Source organism: Oryx dammah, unplaced genomic scaffold (assembly GCF_014754425.2).
Source record: "Oryx dammah isolate SB20612 unplaced genomic scaffold, SCBI_Odam_1.1 HiC_scaffold_2, whole genome shotgun sequence".
Taxonomy (NCBI): domain Eukaryota; kingdom Metazoa; phylum Chordata; class Mammalia; order Artiodactyla; family Bovidae; genus Oryx; species Oryx dammah.
In genome coordinates this window covers 160,045,503-160,059,660 of record NW_024070186.1, presented here as the reverse complement: position 1 = coordinate 160,059,660, position 14,158 = coordinate 160,045,503, and the positions used below count along the sequence as shown (strand labels likewise).

Here is a 14,158-nt window from a genome sequence, read left to right as displayed (position 1 = left end):
GAGAAAAGTTAGGTCGGGTTCAGGGAGGATGTCGGGAAGGAAAGCAAGTTCCCAACCCGGACAGAAATGTTGGCCCTGGCCCCACGCCGCCCACCAAGGCCACAGTGGAGTTCACACTCCCTGGGGACCCCTGGCTGCCCTGATTCTCCAGGCAGAATGGGCACAGCCCTTCTCCCAGCAGGGCGAGACTCCAGGCACCCAGGCATGGCGTTGCTGTACCGGGAGGTCCTCACCCTGGCCCTGCTGCCATCTGGGCTGGGCCACTCTCTGTCTTGGGGGCTGTCCTGTGTGCTGTAGGATGTTTAGTGGTGTCCCTGGCCTCCATTCACTGGATTCCAAGAGTGCCCTCCTCCCAGTGTGGCAACCACAGCCTCTGGGTGGTCTCACGTCCCCTGGGGGCAGAATCACTCTGGCCAAGACGCCCTGCTCCACATCACTGGGCTTTGGCCTGTGGAGATTGGATGGGAGGATCCGGGTTTGCCTCCATGATCCTCACCATCTCTGCTTCCAGCGCCTACCTGCCCCTCTAATAGGCCTCTGTCAGACCACACGTGATGGTGTCAAGCACATTCTGGACGTCAGACAGCAGGTGTCCTTCCAGACACAGGGGAAGGCTCCCTCAGGCCCTGCCCTCTCCCTGTATCCTCGGACGGCAGATTCTGGAGACGCTGGTCCCTAGTTGTTGGGGGGGCGGGTGTCCAAGTTGGGGCCACCAGCCCCAGGCCCTGTCCCACAGGAGGGCCATCTGGAGGAGGACCAGCTCTTGGGGACCAATGCACCCAGGCTGTGGAGGGGCCCAGCCTCCACAAGCTGGGCTCTCAGGCCCACTGCTCACAGCTGTGTGACACCTGGGCAACTTCCAGCCCCTCAACCAGTTTTCCTCATTTGTCTGATGGAGGGACAAGCATGACCCCTGTCCCCAGGGAGGCCAGAGGCAGAGCCCCCGCCTGACCACTGCCTTGTCGTCAGTTCCAGAGCCTCTTCCAAGGCTACATTCCTTAGCAGGGGAAGTTACAACTAGAATTATAAAAAAAACAATTGCCCATTGAGCTGGAAGCTGGCCTCGGGACTTGCCAGGGGACAGGCAGCTCCTGGGCCGCCCTCAGCCTCCGGGTGGGCCCAAGGAGCAGGGCCAGGAGCGCAAAGAGCCGTCAAAGACCGAATGTGACCAACTGAAGTCTATTTATTTGTTTGTAATGAGAAGAAACACTACAATCTGTTCAACACTGGGCTGGACACTGCAATGATTAGGGGGCGGGGATGGAGGGGCAGGGCAAGGCCTCTGAGCTCATTACCAATGTCCAAGGTGGAACCTTCTGGAAGACTCTTCCCTTACCCCAAGAGCCGGGGGGAAAAAAAATCACATGGTCATCGTTGATTCAGATTAGGGAGGACACCTAGCTGGGCCTCAGCATGAAGCTGATGTCAGCTCGGAGGAGGGGAAGCCAAGGCCCTTCTGCCCAGATGCCCTTCATCCCAGGAGCCCCCAGGCTTGGAAGTTCCAAGGGAGGGAAGGACGCCGTCACGCAGCCCCACCTGCCGTGTTCCCTCTCCAGCTCTTGGGCCGTGCACAACTCTGCACCACCCCGTCTGCTCCAGAAGGCAGGGCGGGCAGCAAGTAGCTCTGGGGGATCCGTGCACACTCCTCCCAGAGTTTCTGCCCCCGAGGCGGAGGGATCACAAGGCACGTGACTGCCCCCAGCCTCAAAGGCTGGGTCTCACTTGGTCAATGCAGTGTGCAGCATCGTCCCGTCCCCTTTGTATCCAGCCAGGTCTCAGACCTGCAGCTCACAGGGCTGGGGGCCTGCGGGGGCGAAGACCCCGGGGATCCTTGTCAGCACACATCCTCAGCCTGGCTCCCCACGGCAGCTCAGGTGAATGGCACATCTACCATCGGCCGGGCAGCTCCGGTCACCTGGGACAGAATGGAGCTAGCCCGTGGGAGGACTCATCCTCCCGGTGCGGGTGTAAGCATCCGACCTGTTATCCTGAGGCCCATGTGGGGAGCAGAGCCTGAGAGTCGGAGCTCAGGCTGTGGGTGAGGGGCCTCCCTGGCTGTCCCCCAGGAGCCCCAGCCCCAGGTGGAAGGATCAGATTGCTCCCAGCCCCCGGGCCTCTGGGGGCTGGTTCTGGAAGAGGGGCTGGCGTTCCCGCTACTCGACCCCTTGTTGTTCTCAGGCTCCTGTGTCTTTAGGGTCAAGTGTGTCTGTAACACTTGGGTTCCTCCCTCTGAGAAGTTAATTCTGGCTTTGGAGGAAGGAGCTGGAAGGAACGGGCTGAGTAGTGGGGGAGGCCGGTGAGGGGCACAGAGAAGAAGCCCCTTCCCAAAGCCTTGCGCCCCAGGGCAGCAGAAAAAAGACCACAGTGAATGCTGCCACCAGAGCCGACCGTGAGGCCGGTGTGCACACGCAGGGCCGGGCCGGGGCTCAGCGGAACTGAAGGTTTTCAGAGCGGGTAGGAGGCCTGGGAGAGCCTGTGGGGTAGACAAGAAGGGAGCAGGGTGAAGGCTGGGGTGGAAATGCTCTGCCCCTACCCCGGGGAACTGGCCTAGGAGCTCCAAGCCAGGCACTGGCACTCCTCCAGGCCCAGAGTCCCTTCCAGGGACCACCAGCTCCCCTCGGTCCCAGCACAAACCATGGCACCAACAGGGGCGCCAGCCCAGGAGGCCGCTGAGCCCTGCTGTGTGGGCTCAGCCCCCATCACAACCTGCTCCGGGTCGTGTCCACGCATGAGTGCACCCTGGTGTTCCCATGGCTCTCAGAAGTGGCCGTGTCCGGGCTGAGCACTCAGCCAGAGCTCAGAGAGTGAGCAGGTGCCACCGGCGCTGTTAAGGCCACGTGTACACCCAGGGAAGCATGGCCCGGGACACGGCGGCAACACGGCCCTGGGAAGAAGCTGAGCATCCAGGGCCCAGGGGAAAGAGACTTGATCTTTCAGTAACTTTTCAACTTTTGAACCGTGTAAGTTTGTTTTTTTTTAAAAAGGAGTTTAGGACGTGAAAAGACAACGCTCTGGCCAGGGCTTAAGGACTGCTTTTTCTCCACAAGTTTCCGAGAAGTGGTCAGGAACCCCCCTGGCCCTGGGCTCTGTCACCCATGACCTGTGTGGCAGATGCCCACCTGGGGCTGCCTGTCCTCACTGCTGACGGCGTGGGGCCCCCCAACGTCCCTGACCATCACCCCCTAGGCTCTGCTCCGCTTCCCGCACCCCCTGCTTGGGGTACCTGGGGAGACAGGGCATGCCCCACGTTGCTCTGCTCCCGAACCTGCGTAGCACCGGCCTGCAGCTGGAGCGGGCCGATGGGCCCGGCAGGTGGCCACCAGTTCCTCTGCAGAGGACAGCCGCAGTCAGATGGCCAGGAAGGCGGCATCCGCCAGATGCCGGGGGGTGGGGCCCGGCGGAGGCTGCCTGGCTGGTGTCACATGGTCCGGCTGTACTCGATGCCACCCTTGGCGGAGATGCTCGACCATGGCAGGAAGCTGCAGAGCAGGCTCTGGGCCTGGCGGTAGATCCTGTGTGGGATGGAGCAGGGGCTCAGGTTCGCTAGCGCGGAGCCCAGGTGCTGGATGTAGTCCGTGCGGCTCCGTTAAGGAAGATTCCACCTCGCCTGCCCCAATGCCCTGGGCCACTCGGTCAGCACAGTGACCCGCAGGGGCTGCCTGCACACAACACACCGCTCCTGTGGGCAGCCATGAGCCTGCGTGGCCTCTGCAGGGCTGGGAGCCCCACCAGATGGAGGGGGCTCTGCTGTGCAAACACAGGACCTTCTGAGTGCAGCCCCACACACCCGGACCCGACTAAGGCTGGACGCGACTGGGTACCGTGGGCGGGGTCTGGTGGAGGAAGAGCTCCTGCTGCCCCTAAGCAGGGCCCTGTCCCTGTGACGAGGAGGGGTCTGCAGTCCTGACCCCGTGGATGCCTACAGAGAGCTCCCCGCTTCACGTGAGCCAGGCCTGCAGGCTTTTGGGTCACCCCTGTCTTTCCCATTTATTTCCCTGTGAGATGGATAAAGCCTGGACTCATTCATTTAACTTCTGTCTCTCACATACACACATTATTTTGGGGGCCGCTCCCTGTGACTGTTAGGAAGTCTCCTGGCCTCCATCGAATCTGTTAAGGGCCAGAGAGAATTGGCCCTTGAAGAGGAAGGTTGAAGAAGAGGGTGGAGGGCAGGGAAACCCAGCTGGGTCACGCACCCGATAAGGAAGGTTTGAATCCAGAGTTCAAAATCAACAAACAATTCTTTTCACCTCCCGTGCTTGTTTTCTCCCCTGTCAGCACTAGAGTGGGGGTTTCTGTCTGCCTTAGTCACTGCTGTATCCCCCTCGACCTCAAATAGGAGGCTCTCAGTAGATACTTGACGGATGGATCTTGGGCCAGGCTGACGCCCAGGAAGCACCTACTTTCCCAGCATCCACACCCAGACCATTATATCCTGTCAAGAGGTGCTGGTCAGTTGCCCACAACACTTGGGTCCCATGAACTTGGCCTCAGGGATGCCACGTGAAGGCAACCGTGGCTTCAGTTGGCGCACAGACCCCACTAGGAAGCCACCACCCCTCACCCCCACAAGAGAAAGGATATAGGATGGTCCAGGGCGGGTGGCCGCCATTGATGTAGAGGACATAGGTAAAGCCATCTTTGAGGACCCCGCGGATGGAGTAGTAGTAAGGGAGATAGTGATGCTGCTTGAAGTCTCTGTTCTCGTAGAAGCTTATGGCTGTGCTGTTGGTGGTGAGGACGTGCAGGTAGATGGCTTTGCAGTGGTCCTGGGCAGTGGTTGATATGTGATCCTTTAGACTCTCAAGTAACAGGGACCCTGAGCAGGGAGAGGAAACGGGTGATCGGGGGAAGGGAGCGTGAGGCAAAGGCTGACCTTCCAGAACCACCCATTGCCGGAGTCCCTAACATCCGACCCCCTGGTGGGGCTTGTCGGGTGACGCTCGAATGTCCCGGACAAAGATGTGAGCCGGCCATGGTCCCTCCCAAGGGCTGGGCCTACAGCAAAACTCACTGCCCTCTTAGCCCAGGAAAGCATGGAATGGATGGGCCTGGGTTACGAGAGAAGACCCTGACGCTCACTGGCAGCGTGGGACAGGAGTTTGGAGCTGTGCCGGCGGCAGGGCCCTCAAGGGTGGCGGGCATCCGATAAACCATGGTTGGGACTGTTCCTTCAATTACACTTCTACTCTTAGTCAAGAAAACCCTGGGGCCGGACGTGAGCTGGGGGTATGGTGAGAGGCACCGTAAGAGGGGCCCATTCTCTAATGAGGATGGCCGGGAGGGGTTATTCATCTGATCTCACCAGATCTGGGAAGGAGGCCACAGCAGAAAGACCCGGTGAAACGTGGAAAGAAGACAGGCTGAAGGCTGAGAGAGGGTGGGGCCAGCAGACTTGTCAGGGGCAGGGAATGAAGGAAGGGTACGAGTCTGGCCCTGACAGAAGGCCAAGGTATAGAGCAAGAGAGAGACTGAACAGGTCTTATGAGAGAGTCGGCAGGGAGCAAGGGTGAGCTGGGGGGACTTACAGGCCACCCCTTACCTATCCCGTGCTTCCTGAACTCCTTCACCACTCCCAGGCTGAGGATGTACGCGACCTGTGTGTCCACGGAGAAGCTGGAGGCCAGAATATCTCCGTCCTAGAGAGAAAGTCAGAGACGGTCGAGTCAGCAGTGGAGGCCCCGGTCCCACTGCAGGACATGCACAGCTCTCAGGCCAACTTCCGGGACACACACTTGGGGGGACACCAGGGCAGGAGAACCCAGGACAGGGGACAATGGAGAGCCACCCCACCCCCATGGAGGCGAGAGGCTGTGGGCCCTTCCGTGAGAAACTGCTGCTAATAGAGCACGTGCAAAGTTGCTTCTCTTGGGGCGGGTGGTAGACCAGGTGGGAGGGTTAGCAAAGCCGGACCAGAACTGTCATGGTGGGAAGAAGCGCCGCTCAGGGGGCCCTCGGTCCGTGTCAGTCCACGTGCCAGGAGACAAGGCAGCCCCACGGGGCGTGGGCGCTGTAACTGAAGGATCCCACACAGTCCTATGGGGTCCTGGAGTACAGGGGGAGGCAGATGGGGGCGGCCGAGAGACATGACACCCCACGTGGCCTCTTGGTTCCAAAAATGGACCACCGGACTGAGAGTCACGCCTCTGACCAGGACCAGGTTCTCACGTACTTCTGCCTCACAAAGAACCGGAAGGCTCTGCTGTGTGTGTGGTTTTCACTCCCTCACTGGAAAGGACACTTGTGACTCGGCCTGTGTCACATCCCGTGCTCGCTAAGTGACTCCAGGTGCTGGATCAGGGGCAGCCAGGCCCGTTCTCACCCCAGCCTCCGCCCCACAGTTAACCTGGATGCAGGCAGACACGGCTCCGGCCTCAGGGAGGAAGCCTCCTTCCGGCTCTTGTGACTCGAAGCCACAGGAAGCCCGTGTACCGATCACCCCCCTCCCTACTTCACAACAACGGTCACTGTGAAGCCCACGGTCAGGTCGTGCAACTTAATGCATGTATGACTGTGTCACAAACACACAGAATGAAACCAACCACTTGGGACTCTCACACGCTATCTAGGCTCCCGAGAATGGGGCCCAGAGCAGGTAGCGTCCAGAGGTGTCAGCCCCTAAGCCATCACTGCAGACACTCACCTCCTTGTGTATCTTGGTCCGATTCTTAATTTCAGCTACAATCATCCCCACGATGTCACCCCGGTAGGTCGCGGCGAGGGAAAAGAACTTTTTGTTGGAGGTGATATCACGATACCATGAGTCTGGGTACCTGAGGAGGAGACAAACGCAGGTGGACCGGCCGAAGGTCAGGTCCAACCACTGCTGTGCTTCAGAGAGTGGAACCACGGGGGACCCTTGGCTGCTCCGTCCACCACTCAGGGTCTGCCCACCATCCAGTCTTCACCAAAGTGCATCACCCTCAGAGTTGCAACTTCTGATAGCTATCATCTGTCCAGATGGGACCGTTCACTGCTGAGTGGCCTTTGGGTTTTGGGCACACGAGGGTAAGGTGTGCCCAGAGCTGCTGGGGCTGCTCAGCAAGAGCCCCAAGGGCAGCAGGGAACAGAGCAGCAAGGCAGTGCTGAAAAGGCAGAGTCAGCTGCAAGCCAGGAGACTCGGACAGGTGGGAGTGAGGGGTGGTTTCCTGACAGGCTAGGTTAGCCCGGGATTCGTTTCTTGGGACCAAGAGCAGAGGAGGGTCTCGGACCCCACCTGGAGACCCAGGGAGGTGCTCTGCTCGGGTCTGCTCTGTAGAGGCCACTGCCCCCTGCCCCCGCCAGAAAGTTCCACAGAAGCTGAGCATCACCCTGCCTCCTCTCCTGGTCCCTGTCAGTCCCACCTTCTGACCAGGAGTGTCAAGCTGGCACAGCAGCCGGGAGTGAGCCATCACACAGCCCAAGGGGACTACAGTTCTGTCCACCGTCTTTAGAACCTGAGGCCTCCAGCCCAGCCATCTCCAAGGAGGCAGGAAGGCCGGGCTCCTCAGAAGCCCAGAGACTCTGGCCGGTGAGGCTCCACCCGCCCCAGGTCACCTTCAGCAGGGTCTACTCCACAGACTTGCTGGATTCCTGTCCAGCAGTGGGACTGCTGGGCTGATGGTCACTTTCTATGAAGCCACTGCTAGCCCACAGCACACTCCCATCAGGGAAGTAAGAGGTGGGCAACCGGCTTCAACGGGTCTGAGGCTGAGACTCATGGAGATGTGATGCTGGCAGGATCGTGTTTATTTTCAATTTTTAAGAGTTTGTACTATTTTTCCTCACTATAAATGCTCTACGAGCCTATTATAGGAAAACGCAGGAAACAGAGACAAGCAAAACCAGACAAAACTTATAGTTGCTAATCATCCAGCCAAAGAATTACCAAAAACATTTGCTACATAGCACATCTCCTCCTAACCTTTTATCTTGTACATGCTTTCAAATAAAAGAGGGATTGTGGTATATTCTGGCTTCTGGTCTGCTTTTTTCACCTACTATCACACACACACACAAACATATAAACCTCGAGGACAGATTTCTTTGCCCCTGGCTGGATAATATTGTACTTCTGCATGTACATCCCCTGATGTAGGGAACCAATTCCTTTCTGTTAGGATACTTAGGTTGCTTCTCGATTTTCTGAATGTCATAAGCAGCACTGCATGAAGCTGTCTTGTAACTGAAGATTCTCAGCGAGGCCCTTCCTGATCTCTGTATAAGAACACGGTGAGGGGCAGAGAGACCAGGGGCACCAGGGAGCAGGGCCTGGGGCCCCGACGGGTGAGGGGGCTCTCGGTCACCAAGGCACCAACACAGCGAGCCCCCCAGCTTCAGCACTCTGTGCACAGGTCCCCGGCCACCCCCACCCCAATCCCCACTCCAATCCCCACCTGCAGACCCGCTGGACTTACTCGATGGGGAACCAGTCGCCGCACAGGTGCTTCACGGTGTCTATGTCATCGTGGCAGAGGAGGCGCAGGCTGACCTCGCTGAGCGCGCTGGACGGCACCGCCTCTGTCATTCACACCTGTGGGGGAGGGGCGTCGGGGGGGGGCGTCAGGAGGGCGGCGCATCCCGCGGAACCTCCTCCTCAGGCAATCTGCAAGGCTGGCGGGATGGGAAGGCTCACAGTGGCCCCACGGGTAGAGGCCTCTCCCTTCATGAGTGTTCCCGCACCAGGCATCACAGACACCCCACCCTGCAGAGAAGGCCTGGGAGGATGGGGATACCCAGAGGGCCCCTCCCTGCTCACCGGGGACGCTCCTGAGCCCCGTGGAGGGCAGCTGGCCTCTGTTCTCTTCTGCTTCAGCCCCACTGAGCTGCACACTGAGTGCCCACACCCACCCCGCTTCCCCTCACCCGCTGTTCCTCCACTGGGAGGGCACACGGCCCCGCCTCTCTGCCTGGGTCATCCTATGACCCAGAGCTCAACGGCCCCAGGCCTGGGCTGGGGGGCCCCAGGGACCTGCTGGATTTAGAGTGGCACTTACAGGGTGGGCTGTTTCTCCTCCCTCATTCAGGAGATTAAGATTCATGTATAGAGAAAGACTTCAAGAGATGCCGGAAGTTCAAGTCAGGGGCCACGAGTTGCAACGACTGAATCAGGAAGCTACGCTCAACACAGACAGGAGGGTCAAGCGTGGGCTCTGAAGAAGCACCTACACACCCAGGACCAAGCAATCGCCAAGGAAAAGCTGAACCCTGCGCCCCCTGAGATCCTGCAGCCACAGGACCCCCAGGGATGGAGGCCAGCTTGCCAGTGCCTCTAGTAAAATACACAAAGGCCTTAGGGCCCCCGCCTAAAGTGCTGGGTCTGAAGCAGATCAAGCCTCCAGGCCACCCGGTACATGGGCACCATGACATCTGACACACACAGAATGGGTGGCATTCTACATGACAGCTGCCTGCTCGCTTCAAACACTCTATGTCATTAAAAAAACAGAAGTAGAATGAAAGAGACAGGGAGACCTACAACCAAACATGATGTGCAAACTCCTTCTGGAAAACACAAAAAGTCAAACATTTGGGAGAAACTTAAACGTGGACTAGACGCCAGATGATGAATTTATCATGAAATGATTATGAGCCTGTTGCTGTCTCGGATGTGGAAGGTGGAGCGCTCCTGCAGATGGTCTTCGAGATGCTCTCCTGAAATACTTCAGAGCGAGGCACCATCGGGTTTAAAACTAAATAACTCAAAATCTTTTCAACTGCTTAGGAAGCAAACGTGACAAAATGCTGTTAGCGGTTGCATCTAAAGTGGCAGGTTTATATAAAACAGGAACTGACTGTTTACACATTCCATTTTTCTATGCATTTGAAATTTTCCTTAACAAAAGTTGCAGTCGGGGCGGGGGAAATGACGGTTCTGTGCGGGGGGACACCATGAGGGCCCAGGCAATGCCAGAGGCCAAAGGGTGCCCAAAGCCAGAGCCCTCCTGCTGCCGAAAGTGCCACACCCTCCTCTTCCCTGGAAGACCGGCTCCAGGAGGCTGGTCTGGGGTTTGATGAGCAAAGGCCAGCCTGAGAAACGAGCTGACAAGACTGCCTGCCCGCATCACCCTTGACAGAGCTCCAGGTGTCTCACTGGCTGGGCCCACCAGGTTCTTAACCAAGAGCTGGGGTCCTCTGAGCTCTGCAGGAGGAGCTGCAGGACAGGAGGCGTTGGCTCACCCTCCGCAGTCTCTCCCCGGAGTTGGCAGGACAAGTGCCAGCGACCGACAATCTCAGTTGCAGAGCGCGGCCGCAGGCAGATGCTGGGTACCTGGGGAGCTGGTGCCACAAGGAGCACCAAGGAGCAAGGCTTTGACCTGTGGTACCTGCACCAGGGGGCTGACTACAAAGAGGCTGGGGTGGGCACTTCCCGAGGGGACGGAAATGTTTTGCATCTTGACGGTAGTGGTTACCTACACAAACGTATATACACGTATATTAAACTCATTGGGTATATTCTGTTGTATGTATATTAAATTTCAATAAAGTTGGTTTTAAAACATTTTAAAGGTTGAGAAGTGACAGCAAAGGGAGAGACTGATAATAAGTGAGCAACTTGCCTGTCCTGGGATTTATACATTTTCACCCTAGTGTCCTTGTGACAACGCTCTTGACCAAAGGGGCAGGATTCCCCCGTTCAGCGTTCACGAAGAACACTGGCCTCAAAGACACACAGCTATTTGTGGATTCTCACATCCCTATTAAAAGTACTTGGATGTTTTCAAAGGCCGTTCTTTAGATGCCTTGATTTAAAAATAGAGACATGTCGCATCTAACTAAGGGGAAATGTAGTATATTATTGTGCCTGATCTGCCCGAGCCCAACCGACCGGAGTGGAGGAGGGAGAATCCGGCACTCACGTGCCAGAGAGAAAGGGATGTTCGGGGGGTGGGGGGGTGGGGGGGTGGTCAAGACGGAGAGGGTACGGTGGGCAGTGCCGGTCCACCACTGGGGGAGAGGCTGGGAGACTGACATCTGACACCTGTGGGGACCCCGCTTGTCCACCTGGAACCTTCAGCCAAGCACTGACCTCCTGTTGCTATGTGCTGCCCTACGAGCTTAAGGGACAAGGACTCATCAGAAGACTCACTGGAGGACAGAGGCGGCAGGTGAACCAGAGCAAAGCCCCCGAGTCAGCCCTTTGTCCCAAGCCCCAGGGGGCTGGAGGCGCAGGCACACAGTCCACCTTTCCGTGCATTTCCCTACGAAGACACAGACACACAGATCCTACGATAGCAGGGACACACTGCGCAGAAGACACAGTTCAGGCCTGCAGCAGGAGTTTTCCCGGGCTTGCTAGGTCTGCCTCCTGCCCTTGGTCTTCAGGGGTGGGCGAGAGGAACATTTCTAGAAGGGACAGAAATTGGATTCTCCAAGATGATGAAGGACCAGCCCTCTCACCTCTCCATCTGTCCTTTCTCCTTCCCTAAACCTCGTCCCTGTGGGCTGTATGCAAGAGTCATCTTCCTTCTGAGCTGAAATGACCTCTCAGGTCCCTGTGTTGACGCCATGCGGTGGCTGGGGGTGATGCCTGATCACCTGGGCATGCGCTCCCAGACCCCACTTCCCGAGGGACTGCACGTGCCCAACCAGAGGACAGAGTGAACTCCAACATCTCAGGCGTATCCTCCACCTCACCCCCCAGCTGCCAAGGGCTGGGGATTCAGGACCTGGGGACTTGGGATGGGACTGCTCTAGTTTGGGGAGGGGTTTCCTGGCACCATCACAATGCCCATGGGGCAGAGCACCACCCTGGCCTGTCCCTGCACTCCGGGCCCCTTCTCAAACAAAGCACGGGAAAGATCAGTGCGTACTCGTCCACGGCACAGAATTAAGACTACCAGGGGCCTCCCATGTGAAATTCTGCGGGCACCAGGCTTATTGGCTCGACAAACCCAACAACAGATTCCAAGCTCTTGCCTTCAGGATGGATGGTGCAAAAAAGGAAAAACAAGCCAGTGATGGACACACGGCACCACCCTGCTCATCAGTAAAATGGGCTGAAGGGCTCAGAGCAGGGAGTGAGGGAAACCGTGAACGCTCAGCTCAGCTCGTTTGTTCAAGTGAGCAGCCATCTGGGGGCGGGGGCAGTGGGAGCTGTCTCTACAGCAGCCTGGGAGCCTTTCAAAGCCTGAGAGTGGGAGGAGAAATATGAGTAATTTACAGGAGACAAGACACAAACACCCAGCACTGTGGGTTCAAAGCACCTCCCTCTTACAGCCTGCCACATGATGCCCCAAGGGGAGCCCACAGGCCCCTCACACACAATTTAAGACACATCACTTCACCCGCGAACTGTTAACAGTGGGGGCTGCCATTTGTGTGATATTCTAAAGAAACTGACGGTAAGAGCAATGAGAATGCGGCTGGGGTGGGGGACAGAGGACCTCGATGGGGGGGGGCAGTGACAATGTTCCCATGTCCATCAGGGTCGTCAACCACGTTCACCTGCACACTTCAGATCTGCCGGCTGGGCAGCATGTGAACCATCTCTCAACTTAAAAACAAGACAACAACCAGTGGTCCAGAGCAGTCCCGGGGTCAGCCCGTGCTCCCCTCTGGGCCAGAGGTTTTACGACAACCGCCCCCATCACAAAGAGAATCCATTCATTTTTTTAATCAAAGTTGTACTGAAAACCCAGGCCCCGCACTAGACACTGAAGTTGTAGTAAAGAGCAAAGATGGACATCTCTGATCACTGGCGGCACTGGAGCGGGTGGGGAAGGTGTGTGTTTTCTTGCTCTTTTACCTAAACACTCTCAGAAGCGGTTCCTTTGCTTGAGGAATTCCGAGGCAAACAGCACATCAGTGAACACAAAGAATGCCATCCAGCAGGCTGGGCAGGGAGGGGTTAACACACCTGTCGGAGGGGATGCTCCCCTCCCAAGGCCTCAGGAGACCCCAAGCATCACTCAAGGTGTTTTCCTTGACTATTTGATCCGCCTCCTTGAAACAAGAGTTCCAGGAGGAGAAACAGAGTCCTGAACCGTCCCATGTGCAGCTCATGCCCTCCCTGCCAAAACCAAGAGGGATCACTGGCTCACAGTATTTCTTATAGCAGTGGAGTCCAAGGGAAAGGCCAGGCTTCGAGGCCACACATGTCCGGTGCACACGCACTGTCTGGCTCCCCCTGCCATGCGCGGGCCCTGGGTCCTGGCAGGGCTGTGAAGCGGGGGCCGAAGCCCTCACAGGACACGTGCAGAGCGCCTGCCAGGAGGGTAGAAGTAAGCCCTCTGTAAACGGTGGCCGTGACTGCCAGGTGCCAAGTTCTCTGCCAGGGACTAGTGAACATGCGGGATCCACACTTGAAACTCGGGCCATCACCAGATTCTCGAGGATGAGAAGGAGAATGAGTTCTTCCAGAGACAGGCCCCCTCAGCACTGCCCGGGTCTGGGGCTGAAATGGACGCTGCTGGCAGCTCAGTTTGAAAGGGAAAAGCACAGCCATGGCAGTCTCGGGTTCAGAAACCCTGCCTGCCTCTCACCGCTGCCCCTTCAGCAAACCAGCTCCGCCCCAGCCCTTTCCAGCACTTGTGCTTTTTCCACCTGACTCTGCTGGGCTTTGTTGTTTTACATTTGACTTTTTAATCTCTTCGTCCCTGGGTTTGTATTTAAGATCCTTCAAAATCCAACAGATATTAAATGTGAAAGTGGGTCAAATTAGGTATAAATTAATACTAGACTATGTGGTTAACTTTCATAACAAAAATTATTTTTAAAAAGAAATTCAACCTCCTCTCAGCATTTGCCTGTGAAATTATGGCAGACGTCTGTTTTACATCACTCACTTCTGCCTCATTTGAGTTTCTTTTTCCTAAACAATGAGCTTGTTTTTATTACCAGAAAAAAATAAAGACTTCCAGGTGATATGTGAAAATTCAGAACACATTTTTTACATTACAATAATCTGTTTTTAATTGTAACAACTTGGGAATATTATAATGTCTCTTCAAATTATAAGTAGAATGGTTATCCATTTTGCCCCAAAATAGACTCTCAGTGCCAATGTTTAAGCCCCATACCCTTGGAATAGCACGGCATTTATGCACTGATGCCAGAAATAAACATCATAAACCAGACCCACACTTGTAATGAAGCAAAGAGGAGGCAGTTGTTGGTAAGAAAAATATTTTAAAGAGTTCCTGTGCAGTCATTACAAAGAAAATTCAGTGGCCATATA

At 56.5% G+C, this 14,158-nt stretch overlaps 1 protein-coding gene across 6 annotated transcripts in view; it reads right to left on the bottom strand.

Moving 5' to 3' along the window:
- Window positions 1–1,163: 1,163 nt before the first annotated feature.
- The window catches only part of NAA60 (N-alpha-acetyltransferase 60, NatF catalytic subunit), a 26,279-nt gene continuing 13,284 nt past the window's right edge, over window positions 1,164–14,158 (bottom strand). For all 6 annotated transcript variants that reach the window (XM_040255478.1, XM_040255486.1, XM_040255469.1 and 3 more), the window contains 6 exons: window positions 8,397–8,512; window positions 6,644–6,773; window positions 5,543–5,639; window positions 4,585–4,819; window positions 3,224–3,575; window positions 1,164–2,473 (listed from right to left, as the gene is read on the bottom strand). In XM_040255478.1, the coding sequence (XP_040111412.1) occupies window positions 3,419–3,575; window positions 4,585–4,819; window positions 5,543–5,639; window positions 6,644–6,773; window positions 8,397–8,506 (729 nt within the window). In that variant the 5' untranslated portion in view covers window positions 8,507–8,512 and the 3' untranslated portion in view covers window positions 1,164–2,473; window positions 3,224–3,418. The remainder of the gene's footprint in view (window positions 2,474–3,223; window positions 3,576–4,584; window positions 4,820–5,542; window positions 5,640–6,643; window positions 6,774–8,396; window positions 8,513–14,158) is intronic.